Genomic DNA, 12539 nt, shown 5'->3' with positions numbered 1-12539 from the left:
CAAGATCCCAGCATCGTCTGCAACAGGCACTTGATCAGTGTGGGGAGAACCTCCTGGGAGGTGAAGATGGAGGTGTGCACCCGGTGCCAGCAACAATTGGGTAACTCGGGGAGGGAGACAGCTACCCTGGGTGTGGACATGAGGCTTCCATTGTCTTCCCGCTCCATCCCAGGCCTCCCTCCCCGATTGTTGTTCCCTCTCCTGGCTGCTCTTCTTTAACACTAGGCCCACAGGCTGGTTTGTACCACCAGGACTCTGAGTGGGTGGGTTCCTGTGGAGGGCCACACCTCTGAGTCATTTCACTGTCTTGGCTCCACCTGAGGAGAGGAGAGAGCCTTTTCTCACCAGGCTCTCCTCAGACTAAGTTGATATGGAGCTAACTTTAACCATCAGACCCTGGCCCTGCCCCAGGTGCCAGGTGCTGTTATGGTCATCCGAAGGTCAAGGCATACTTAGATGGGGCTGCTCTCCAGACAGCTGTGCAGGGTTGGGTCCGGCCACTCTAGTGAGCTGGTGTGCTGTGGCTCTTGCCTCAGAATGTAAGCTTTCTCTTCAGGTTAGAGCAAGGCGCCTAAGACTTGTACACCCTCACAGTTTCAGGGGTCTTTTACAGGGTTACACAAATAGGGAACAACTGTGCAGCATCGGGGAGCTGAGTGCAGGTGAGGTAGGGTACTCTAGGGATGCAGCTTTGGTGTGCTCTCACCCAGGCCAGGCCGGTCTTTTCCGTGATGCACCTGTCTTTGAGTTGTCCTCCGGCTCAGTGTCTAGACTTGGGTGGAGTTGTATCTTTGATCTTCAGTCCGTGAATAGATTCATGTTCAAGGGTGCTGGTCTCCCCAGAAGAAAAGTCACACAACACCCAGGGCAAGCCCTTTCTTTTCTCCTAGCTTCACTTTCTCCACCCAGCTGTGGGCGAGGCCTCCATTTCTATGGTAATTAGTAGGGATCTCCTGCACTTAGGTAACACCATTGTCCAAGAGAAACCAAAATTCGCTAGGAAAAACCATGCCTGCTGGTGGGAAACCAGTCACTCGGACGCCATTCTTCAGCTCTTTCTCTAAAAGCAAGTGTGGTCACCAGGCCACTACTCACTCTGTGGTCCATCTGCTGTGTTTCTGGCTCTTGCGGCCTTCCCTCCATCTGTGTTCACCCTGTTTTCTCCCTCTGGGGGCTCCTCATTGGATAGCTGATGGCTTCTGCCTTCCCCGAATCATGTGTGTTACTGCCAGACAGCCTCCCCAGGGGTCCTGACCATTAAGACCAAGAAGCTTGTGTGTGTGTGGAATGCCTTTCAAGGATCACATCGCCGGCCAGAGACCCGTGATGTTCCTCCGTATCCCCTGATAGAGCGAGCAGCAAAGTGAAGAAGTGCACATCTGGACAGAAGCGTGTCTTTTGTCCAGCATTTGTCTGGCCCATGGTTCTGACTCTCTGGCTTAAAAATCTTCTGTCCGAAGGAGATGCTCACTGAGAGGGGCAGGAGAGCGGGTGTGTGGTGGCGGGGCTTGGAGTGTGGGAACACAGCTAGGGTGGACGGGTCAACAGCAGACTCCTTCCTGTACTCCCCACCCCAGCTGGGTGTCTCAGTGTGTGCTGGTTAGAAGTGCAGGTACCACAGGTAACACAACCTGAAGGTGCCTTCAGCCTCCTCCCTCCACCCATTTCCCAAAAGAGGCTCAATGCAGGCTCGGTAGCTTAAGGGCTTGCTGCTCACTTTTTGCCATATGAAGGCCACTGGTAATGGAGGAGTGTTGTGACAAGAAATGGTAACACTGACTCCAGAGCCCGGTGTCAGTGCTGTGGAAGATCTGACATTTGCTGTACTGAGTTGTGCTCCTGACTGGTATGTTTTTCTTGGGGATGTGTATTCACCATCTTTGTTCTTCTCTTTGTGAAGAGGTGGGACAGGTAGCTGAGGTGAGAGGAGACCTTTGCTGTGGAAAGCTCACAGGTAGTACAGCACTGGAATCCAGGCCTCCTGGCCCCCAGCCCCCAAATTTCCTCAACTGTGACATCCCTGAATGGCCTAAGAATTGCTGTTTTCTTAAGCAAGCTGTCAAGACAGCACTTCTGGCCACTTGTGAATGGGGCAGATGCAGCTGCTGGGAAAAGAAACACTCCCCTCTGCTGGAGGAATAGCTCCTTTGGCCTCTGAGTACACCCCTGTCAATGGTTAGGCTCCAGGGCAAGAGCTGGGGCAGCCATGTGCCAGAATTAGCTGGGTAGTAGGCAGTGAGTGTGACCGGTGGGGAGTCAGAAATCTCTGAAGCTTAAAGGGACTGAGCCCAGCGTGTGAGTCAGGTAAGGCCTGGGATGCACTCTTGTACTCTCGTATCCCCTGTGGGAAGAAAAAAGAACATTTGAATTGACCATGGGGTGTGGTGCTTCTCAAGATGCATTTGTCCTGCTCAAATATTTTTATTATTGAGATGGTTAGTTAGAGACTGGGCGCCTGGAGGAGTAATGGAGGAGCTCCTGCCCTCCCCACAGCAAGCTTCCAGACAGAGAAGTGACTTGAGAAAGGATGATGGGCACACAGCCTGAGAAGATGGCTAGTCTAGAGACACCTGGGAAGGCCTCATGGAAGTTAGGAAAGCTTAGACGTAGGGAATGTATACAAAGAACCAGGTGAAATAGGAAGGAAATCCTGCTGGCAGTAGGAATGGCGTGCATGGGGATGAGGCAGCGAGAAAAGGGTGTGGCCAGTGGATTGAGGTGCATCTTGAGGGGCAGAGATGGCTCTGTGGGTAAGAGATACTTGTTGCTCGTGCAGAGGGCCCAGGCTCAGTTCCCAGCAACCACGTGGTAATTTATAACCATTTGTAACTTCAGTCTCAGGGCATCCCGTGCTGCCTTCTGAGGACACCAGGCACACATGTGGTGCACATACATAAACACAGGCAAAGCATACATGTAAAATAAAAATCTAAAAGGGGTTTGTTGTGGTGGTTGTTTGTTCGAAATACAGGTACCTTGTGTGGCTGGTAGGTGTAGTCCCGAGTATGGAGAAATGCTTAGGAAGGTTGTCAGGTCCCAAGTGACTCAGCCAAGGATGACAAATCCTCCTCCAAGGAGCCAGGAAATGAGAAAGGAAGCCAGCACTCAAACCTCAAACGTGACAAGGGCTAGGTAGAGGGGGACTGTGTGGCCAAAGCCCCACACTGACAGAACATGTTGAAGTTTTCTGGGACCCAGGCTCCACCTCTTTGCACTGTGACCTTAGAAAGTCAATTTTTCCCTCTTCAATTTGCTAAGAAGTGGTGTGTGACACATGGAGCCCCCTCTTTGCTAGGCAGCTGCTGTGCTGTGAAGTCTCACTGGTGGGACAGGGGTGCCATCACAGAGATGGGAGTGTGCAGTCAAGGTCATATTTGAGGTGCAGGGAGTTCTGTCCGAGCTCCGGCTCCAGCAATGGGCAGAGGCAGTGTCAATGGGATGCTGTTTGAGGAAGAGTCTGGGTTTTCTGGCTCATCAGAAAAGGAAGAGTAAGGACTGATGGTTAATTCTGCCGTCAGCACACGTCGGAGTACAAGGACCACAGAAATAGACGGATGTGTTTGCCTCTTCTGATCAAAAACAAGGTGATGCTCGCTCCCGTGGCTACACAGCCCTTGCACACCCTTGCCCTGGGCTCTGGGTGAGGAGGATGTGACCGTATTGAAGACCGTATCTTCAATAGGAGTTTGGTAGGAAAACTCAAGTGCAAACTCTGGGCCTTCCCAGGATAGTGTGTTGCCTGTGGGCTCACAGACAGTAAGCCCCCAACTCAGGAAAGGCTGTGGCCCCAAGGAATTGAAGAGGCAGGCTCTGCCTTCCAAAACTGAGGACCTGCGTGTCCTGGTTTCCCTCCAGAATACAGCCCAACCAAGCCAGCCATAAACAGGCCTCACCTACTAGCTGCCAAAGTCACCGTTGTGCTGAGTTAGACTTTGAAAGAAGCCACTATCTTCAGCTGGGCACAGCAGCATGTATCTATAATCCCAGTACTGAGGAGGCTGAAGCCAAAGGGTTATGAGTTCAAGGACAGCTTGTGCCACATAACAAGACCCCATGTCATTCCTTCTCAGTCTACGCACAAAGAAACCCCCAGTTTCTACTCTTCTACATTTCCATCCTTTAAAGAGAGAAAATAGGAAGTTTTGCCTTTAAAGTACAGAAGTCAAATGTGGGCGTCATCTCAAGTCAGAATTGAATCATTGCTATGCACCACACTTTCCTGACATATCCCAGAAGGCATATTTCTAGTCTCAGGCTGTGCAGGTGTCTACACAGCTGGCACTGTTTCCATGGAGACCAGCATCCACACTTCCTATAAGGGAATCCAGGTTGCTCCTTTCCTTAGCTTCTCCCAGGTTGGGACTGTTTCTTGGGACCTCCCATGAAAACAGCCAGCATTTCTCTCTCCCCGCTATTTCAGAGTGTTGAAAGTTCTGGGAGGTCTTTGTTCCCCCGAATGGTGACACAATGTTCTACAAAAATAGTAAAGTCAGGCTTGGTGTCTCACACCTTTAATAATCAGCACTAGAGGTGAAGGTAGGTAGGTCTCTGTAGTTCAATGCCAGCCTGGTCTATGTAGTGAGTTCCAGTACAGCCAGAGCTGCACAATGAGACCCTTTCTCAAAAAATAACAATAATAACAATAGTTATTATTACTATTACCATTATTATTTTTTTAAATAAGCAAAGCTTGCAGGCTATAATTTTCCCCTTCATGGAAGTGACTATAGCACAGGTCTGATGTTCCTTAAGCAAACTATTTTATTAAAGCCCTCTGTTGCTCTATTCTTAACTCCTACTCGGAGAGAGAAGAACAACAGGGGTCTTCATCTCCTTTCCTAGGGTCCCCATTAGCATGGTTCTTAAGGGAACTGCAGGCCATGGTGGATGGTATATCTGTGTCTGAGGGACAGTGTCTGCCATTAGAGTACATTCACGGACATGACCATCCCTCCTGACAGGAAGGCTGGAGACGGAGACCAGTAATTGTGGCCCAGCTACTCACGGTCATCAGAAAGCCCCACTGTCCATCTGCCACTCATAGTGTGCTAGGTTTGGTCCTCCAGCTTTTCTGCACATTGTCTTAGATGGCTGCCATTACAGCAACATCGATTCCTCCACAGCTGTGTCCTCAGACAGGAGGTAGGGTTTCTTGCTCCTCGGGGAGGAAGATTTTTCCCAGATCTCCACCCTAAAGAGCTTTTTTTAAAAGCTTATTGTTCGGGAATTGATCTTGTGATCACCCAATGTCAGCTTCTTCCCACAGATCACAACTGCTTCCATTCCGGATTTTCAGTGGGTTTGGGTTTGAGAAGTGCAGTTGCCCTCTAGGACTTTAGGGACTGTGTGAGGACCGTGCGACTAGGGGGTACCATTCGCACATGGCGGTACTGTTAGACCAGCATTAATAAACCTTAGTGGCAGGGCTGGTAAGATGGCTCAGTGGGTAAAGAGACTTGCTATGCAGATTGGACAACCCGAGTTCAAACTCCAGATCCCACATGAAGGTGGAAAGGGAGAACTGAGTCCCCAAAGTTGTCTGACCTTCACTTGTATGCCCTGGCATAATTGTGTCGGGAGTCACATGACATCATGCACACATACATGCCAGGAGGTTGCTGCTGACCCTGAGCAGGACCTGCTTGGATCACATTGGTGACCCTGGTAGAGACTAACCCAGCAAGTCTTGACGTGACCACAGCCTTGTCAGGAAGCATGACTGACATCCTATAAGAGACACCAAGCCAGGCACCAGCTGGCCTCTCCAATGCCAGCCTGGCTCTGTTGAAACTTCCCAGTAGACCAGCAACTCATGGAGCTGACTCGACATCATGATCAGTGTTTGGAAGACACTGCAGAGTGGCATGGAGTGGAGAGGGGCCCGTGCTCAGGAGGGCCCCTGCTGGCGAAGACCTGGACTCAAAAGTCCACAGTTCTGAGACTGAGAAGCCCAGGGTAGGAACAGCTTCTCCACAGCTGAACCAGATGTGGTTTCTATTCATAGGCAGAAGGCAATAGTGGCCAGTGTCAGCTCAAGAGGTGCCACCAGGCAGCACTTCTGTAAGGACTTGGCTCACCTGGAGGAAGCTGGCCACAACATGGCCAAAAAAATTATTTTGTCCCTTTATAGAAATGGCTTTCTGACCTTTACTCATGAACCTTGGAGTCAGTCAGGCCCCAGTGTGGCATAAATGGCTTCACCTGAAATTGTGCAGTCTCTAGCCTGTTCGACTAAAACTTCAGCCCCATCTGAAAACTAACTACAGGTTTTTGGCGGTGTTTGGGAGATGGAAGGAATCGGGAGCTGTGAAATGTCAGTGTCTCACCGGAGACACTGTTTCCTGCTGAAGTCAACACTGTGAGGTTTGGGAGGCAGTGAGCAGGCAGAGGGGTGAATCTAAATTTAGATTTTTCTAAAGCCAATTTGTAAACTAGAGCCCCAGGAATCACAGAAAGGGATAGGCGGCACATGCGGCCTCCCCTCTGCTTTGCCTCCATCTGTTAAAAGGCAGGAGCATAGGGGGAGGATAGCTCACTGGAAGCTGTTAGCGAGAAACCAGGCGAAAGCCGGGGTTCCGCTGGTGGGAGACCTAGGGTAGAGTTTTTATTTCTGTGTTTATCACACTGTTTTCTACGGAACTGTGAGAGCCTGCGCTGCCCTTGGGGGAGCTACGCGCCTTCATCTTTGCTGCCTGTCATCCTAGCACAGCTGAATAGGTTGACCTTTCTGTCTCGGACAGTGAATGCCAAGTCCTCTGGTTTGAAATCATATCTGGGATTCTGGGCTGCCACTTTCTCAGAGAGAGAGGACCAGTCTTTGCTGCTGAGTCTACTCCACTACCCAGGGACACATCTATGTGCCATCTGCCTCTCTCTGGGGTTGACTAGCCCTGCCTGTTGGCACATCATGCTAGAAATGAACTGAGACCAGTTAGAGGCTGCTTCATGGCCAGCTGCCTGAGGGGAAAGGCAGTGGGTTTGCAGGAGATATTACAGAGGCGCTAGAGAGAGGAAGTTAGAAAAGGAAGCAGAGACAGTGACAGGAAACTCAGGTGGGAACAGAATGCTTGGATGAAGGCCACCTGCATAGGGTGTTGAGATTCTGAGAGGTAGTATTGAAGTGGCAGAGGCTGCTGAGAGGGTCAAAGTTCAAGTACAGGGCTTTGTATGCATGATTAGGGATCGATGTAAAAAGGGCCTACTGAGCATGTTGCACTCTCACAGCACACAGAGAGAAATAAAAAGTGCTGAAAACAGGGGCACACCCTTGGGACAGGAACGGATCCGAAAGGCACAATCAAAGAAGCGAGGCAGGGAATTGAAAGGGTCCATTTAGACGCCCCGGAGGAAGATGGCGCTGCTGGAGTGGAGCCTTCCCAAGGTGACATGTTCCCTGTGTCCTCTAGCTGAGCACTGAGAAAAAGGCAGTCCCTCCCACTGGGGGCAGAAAGAGGAAAGAATTTAAAAATAAATGAAGCCCTTCTTAATTATTCACAGATTATCTGCATTGCAGCCTCTACTGCCAACATCTCCTCCTCTGAGCCTTCCAATCTCTGTTTATCAACCAGCAGGAGCTAGAAAGGGGAGGGGGCTCGGGCATCTCTCCTCCTCAGAGAGAGATGGATGTGATTAGATCCCTCTGCAATACTGCTGGGGACCCGATGAGACTCACAAGTGGGACTGCAAGAAGCCCCGACTCCAGGGGGGATCTTCTGGCTTGGCTTCTGGAGTCAGGCTAGAACCAGGACGTGTGCATGGAGTTTAACGAGCGTGAAGTTTAAGTCAGGTGTCCCTGAGTTAAAAGGAGGACTTTCCTGCACACAACCATGAGTCTCAGCACCCCCTCTGAAGTGGCTCAGGCATCTGCACACCAGATGAAGAGTCTTCCTTTAGCCACGTGTCATTCTATGCTCACACCAGTCACATGAGCCCAGGAGGACAGTACCGTCTGCAGATAAGGACAATGGGACTTGTTCACTCAGACTGGTCACAGTCTGAAGTTTTCTTAGGTCTGTGATTGTTTTGCCTCTGGGCCTAATAAGAGCTTCAGAGGGGAACCGCTGTAAATTTGACAGGCTGTCCAAAGAGCCAGTCCATCTCATTTAGGTGTGAGGACCTGCTGGACAGCAGCCATAATGGCTGGCATTTATAGAGCTGAGTACTTACTGTGTCCCAGCGCATATTTCTTTGTACAGAGGGGACAGGGCAGGGGCCAGTGGCACAAGCCAGGAGGTGGCTTCTTTGATAACCCGCTTGCCCACACAAGCATGAGAACCTAAATTCAGCTCCCCAGGACCCATATAAAAGCCCATAACCCTGGAGCTGGGAGAACAGAGGCAAGAAGTTCCCTGGGGCTTGTTGGGTAGCCACTCTAGACAAGTCAAGGAGCTCTGGCATCAGTGAGAGGCAATGTCTCAGAGAATAACTCGGAGAAGCTATTGAAGAAAGGTTCTGGGATCAACTTCGGGCTTCCGCGTGCACATATGCGTGCCCGAATGCACAGCCCTCAGTGGGGATCTGATTATTCACTCTTCTGATCATCTGTATGCCCTACCCCCCATGCACACACACTGTAATTTCAGAGCATCAAGCTCATGGTTGTCTTGCTTCGTTTGTTATTTGTAGAGTCATACAGTGCTCACATGGGTACGTGTGTGCACACACGGGGCTCTGCTCTGGGATGAGACTTAAGATAGATGAGGTGGGAGTTAAGAATTAAGGAACCCGGCCAGATTCCCTCTGTGCTGGATACAAAGTTCTATCTCTGTGCAGCCATGGACTTTGTCCGCTTGGGAAACATGCCATACTCCTGAAGTCACCATATTGCCTTACTTCAGAGTTCTGCATTGACCAGGCTAAGATTTGTAGGGCTTTCCCCTTTCCACGTAATATCCTATACCTGCAAATTGAGTTAGCAGCCATCAGAGGGGAACCGTCAAACAGATGTGGCCAACTGCTTTAAGCAGTTAGGTCCCCAATGTTTCCGACATAAAAAGAATAGGGCTCTGCATGCCAGCCCCGGCTTTTGGGCAGGCAGCCCCTTCCTGTGAATGGGGAGAGTTTTATCGTTTTTGCCACCCATAGGGAAAGCAAAGACTACAAATGCTATTAAATCTCAGTCAGAGGCTAATTTTTTCTCTTAAAGTATTCAAAGGCATTTGCAAAATAAGGAAGAGACCCTCATGGGAAAACAGGATTATTGAGCCCTCATTTTCATCTGTAACTAGTTCCTTTCGACTTTCAACCTTCCCAGCTAGCGCTGAAGTGTGTGTGTGTGTCAGGAAAGCATAACAGATTAATTTTGCAAAGGTCAAAAGGGATGACTCCCACCCCCAGTCTGCATGTCAGCCCTGGGGGAGCAGGCACCGACAGAGAAGCACACCGTCTGATGGGCTTATCAAATCAAGCGGTCTCTCTCCTCTGCCAGGGCACTGCTGCAGTGCAGAGCTGGAATCCCCTGAGCAAGCAGCGTTTCAGCTGGCTGGACAGATCAAATAACACTTGGGCTAGTTAACAAAAGACGCAAGTGGGAAGGTGTTGGGAGCCAGAGTGTGGAAATTTACCCAACATTGTTTCTTTGACAGGAAAGGGACCGTCTGAAGGATGCTACATGCCTGGGTCCCCACTGCACCCAGCCGAGCAGTCTCACTCAAGGTGGCGCGGATACATGGGTGAAGGAGGATGTGCCCCCATCTGAAGCCTCTGGAGGGTCCTGGTCTGGCAGCCGAGTTCTTTTTTGACTTGGGACAGCAGGTGTAACTCCCGAGCTTATGAGAGAGTGTGGCTTTTTCCAGATCTTTCCTCACCAGGCTGGTTGGGGTTTTGGAACCTAAAGGAAACTTGTAGGAAGATAAACTGAGAAGAAAGAGAAGAAGAAACGAGAAGAAGCCCCTAGAAGCTTCCAGAATCCATTAACTGGATCCCTCTGACTGCTCAGAGCACAGAGGGAGGCTATGATCCGATTAAGCTTTGGACCCACTTAAGTAAAGCAACACAGCTCAGCAAGCAGCTCCTTCACTTGAGCCAGACGAAGGATTCAAAGGGAGAAGAGTTACTGCATATTTTACTCTGAGATCCATGGAGATGGAAGATAACGATACTGGCTTATCCTTCTAATAATGCCAGATCTGGAAGAGGCATGAACCATTTTAAGCATCTAGGAGGGTTCTTGAAGCACAGGAGTTGGTGGCAAACCCTCCCGATGCTGGTAAGAACCGTTGAAGCCTCCCGCCGAGCAGGTCGGTGAGCAAGGACTTGAAGCCGTTCCTGTTCCCTGACAGCTGGCAGCAGTGACCTCACCAGGAGCAAAAGCATCCCTTGGTTGTGATATTTGACAGAATGAGGTGTGCTGGGGAAGTCACTAGCTGGAACTTGGCCTTCTTCAACTGCCCCTACATTCTACAGCCGGCCCCAGACCACTGAGTCAACAATGGCCGAGAAAGGTGACTGCATCTCCAGTGTCTATGGATATGACCTCGGTGGGCGCTTCATTGACTTCCAACCCCTCGGCTTCGGGGTCAACGGGCTGGTGCTGTCGGCTGTGGACAGCAGGGCATGCCGGAAGGTAGCCGTGAAGAAGATCGCTCTGAGTGACGCCCAAAGCATGAAGCATGCGCTTCGAGAGATCAAAATCATCCGGCGCCTGGACCATGACAACATCGTCAAGGTGTATGAGGTGCTAGGACCCAAGGGTGCCGACCTGCAGGGTGAGCTCTTCAAGTTCAGCGTGGCCTACATCGTCCAAGAGTACATGGAGACTGACCTGGCTCGCCTGCTGGAGCAGGGCACGCTGACCGAGGAGCACGCCAAGCTGTTCATGTACCAGCTGCTCCGTGGGCTCAAGTACATCCACTCTGCCAATGTGCTGCACAGGGACCTAAAGCCTGCCAACATCTTCATCAGCACAGAGGACCTTGTGCTCAAGATTGGGGACTTTGGGTTGGCAAGAATCGTGGATCAGCACTACTCGCACAAGGTATGTTTCCCTGGAAAGGCCGCTGCTAGTGACCTGCCCCTCACTCAACGACACACGCAGCATTTCTGGGGGTTGTCATCAGGAGACTGCTGTTAGTGTCAGGGGGAGCCGAAAGGTGCAAGAGAGATCCATGGCCTGAGAAGTTGTGGGTCGGGGGAATCTGGGTCTTGGTGATGGATCTACCACATGACTGTGGCCAATAACTCTGGGCTGTACAAGTGAAAGGTCACACCGGACAGTGTCTAAACTTCCTTTCTAGTCCAGAGCTCTGTGTGGCTCGTGGATTTTTCTCTCGAATCCGCTGATTCTATTACTCAGTGCTCAGGAGACCCCGGAAGGCTCCCCACACTAGAAGCACTATGATCTGTGTCACCTGGCCCTCTCACGAGGGCTGGCCTGTTCTGAGGTCCTTTCAATCAGTCAGTGAAGAGTGAGCAATATGGGAGGAGTAGGCAAAGCTGATAAAGTGACACTCACCGCACGTCAGCTGACGGCTCTGTCCTCTTGGGTCCTGTGATGGCCTTCCCCTCAGTGTGCTAGGGCAGCCATGCTTAAGGATGGTTCTGTTAAAATTCCCCATGGTGCATTCTGACCTCACTGAAAGAAGCACATGCCACCATGATTTGTTTTCAAGACCCTCACTCCTGACGTGCTGTGTCTTTGGGAACGGCAAGGAAGCAAGTACACCAAGGAAGCACGTACACCATGAAATGCTGATAGCCAAGGGTGAGAGTGGGCCATGGAATATGAGGGTGGCTCTGACCTTGAACATGGTTCAGCTCCCTCTCTCTCTCTCTCTCAGACCCTCCCTGTTCCACCACTATGTGCAGTAGGAAGGCATAACAAGCAGGGGAGCCACAACTTCCTGTCCACCCTCACTGGCTGGAACTTGGTCTCCCACTAGCCTCCCACCCCACACCAGCCTCACTGCCTCTGGCTTCAATATCACAGATCACTTTGCCACCTTAACCATGTTCTTGCCCTCTTCACACACTCCTGCAGCCATGTCATCTGTCAAGATTGACAACCAAATCTTGTAGGCAAGAAGCTATGGCAAAAAAAAAAACCAAAAGATTCTGTCTTCCCAATACTGTATGCTATTTGTTCCCTTCCTTTTCCTAAGGAGCTATGATGTCAAGTCATTGAACCAATGGCATTAACCCCAATTGTTTTTTTTTTTGTTTTTTGTTTTTTATGGCAAAAAGATCCAGAGAATATATAGCATTTCTATTTGGAATACACAAAAAACCTTCTTGAACTTTCTTTTGTTTTCTTTTGAAGGATTTGCTTTTAGTTTTGTGTGCATTGGTGTTTTGCTGACATACGTGTCTGTGTGAGGGTGTCAGATCCACTTGAACTGGAGTTACAGACAGTTGTGAGCTGCCATGTGGGTGCTGGGAATTGAACCCGAGTCCTCTGGAAGAGCAGCCCCCACAAAAACCTTCTCTTTTTAAATAAATTTATTTTTATTTTATGTGTGTGAATGTTTGCCTGCATGAATGGCTGTAGCGTGTGTGTGTGTGTGTGTGTGTGTGTGTGTGTGTGTGTGTGTGTGTGTGTGTGT

At 50.3% G+C, this 12539-nt stretch overlaps 1 protein-coding gene across 5 annotated transcripts in view; it reads left to right on the top strand.

The window, feature by feature from the left end:
- Mapk4 (mitogen-activated protein kinase 4) overlaps window positions 1-12539 on the top strand; it is a 124735-nt gene that overhangs the window by 70365 nt on the left and 41831 nt on the right. For all 5 annotated transcript variants that reach the window (XM_055622888.1, XM_055622887.1, XM_055622885.1 and 2 more), the window contains one exon: window positions 9585-10975. In XM_055622888.1, coding sequence (XP_055478863.1) covers window positions 10430-10975 — 546 coding nt within the window. In that variant the 5' untranslated portion in view covers window positions 9585-10429. The remainder of the gene's footprint in view (window positions 1-9584; window positions 10976-12539) is intronic.

This window comes from Psammomys obesus, unplaced genomic scaffold (assembly GCF_907164565.1).
Source record: "Psammomys obesus unplaced genomic scaffold, mPsaObe1.curated_primary_1811, whole genome shotgun sequence".
Taxonomy (NCBI): Eukaryota; Metazoa; Chordata; class Mammalia; order Rodentia; family Muridae; genus Psammomys; species Psammomys obesus.
The sequence above is the reverse complement of the archived record's forward strand: the minus strand, read 5'-3'. Positions and strand labels throughout refer to the sequence as shown.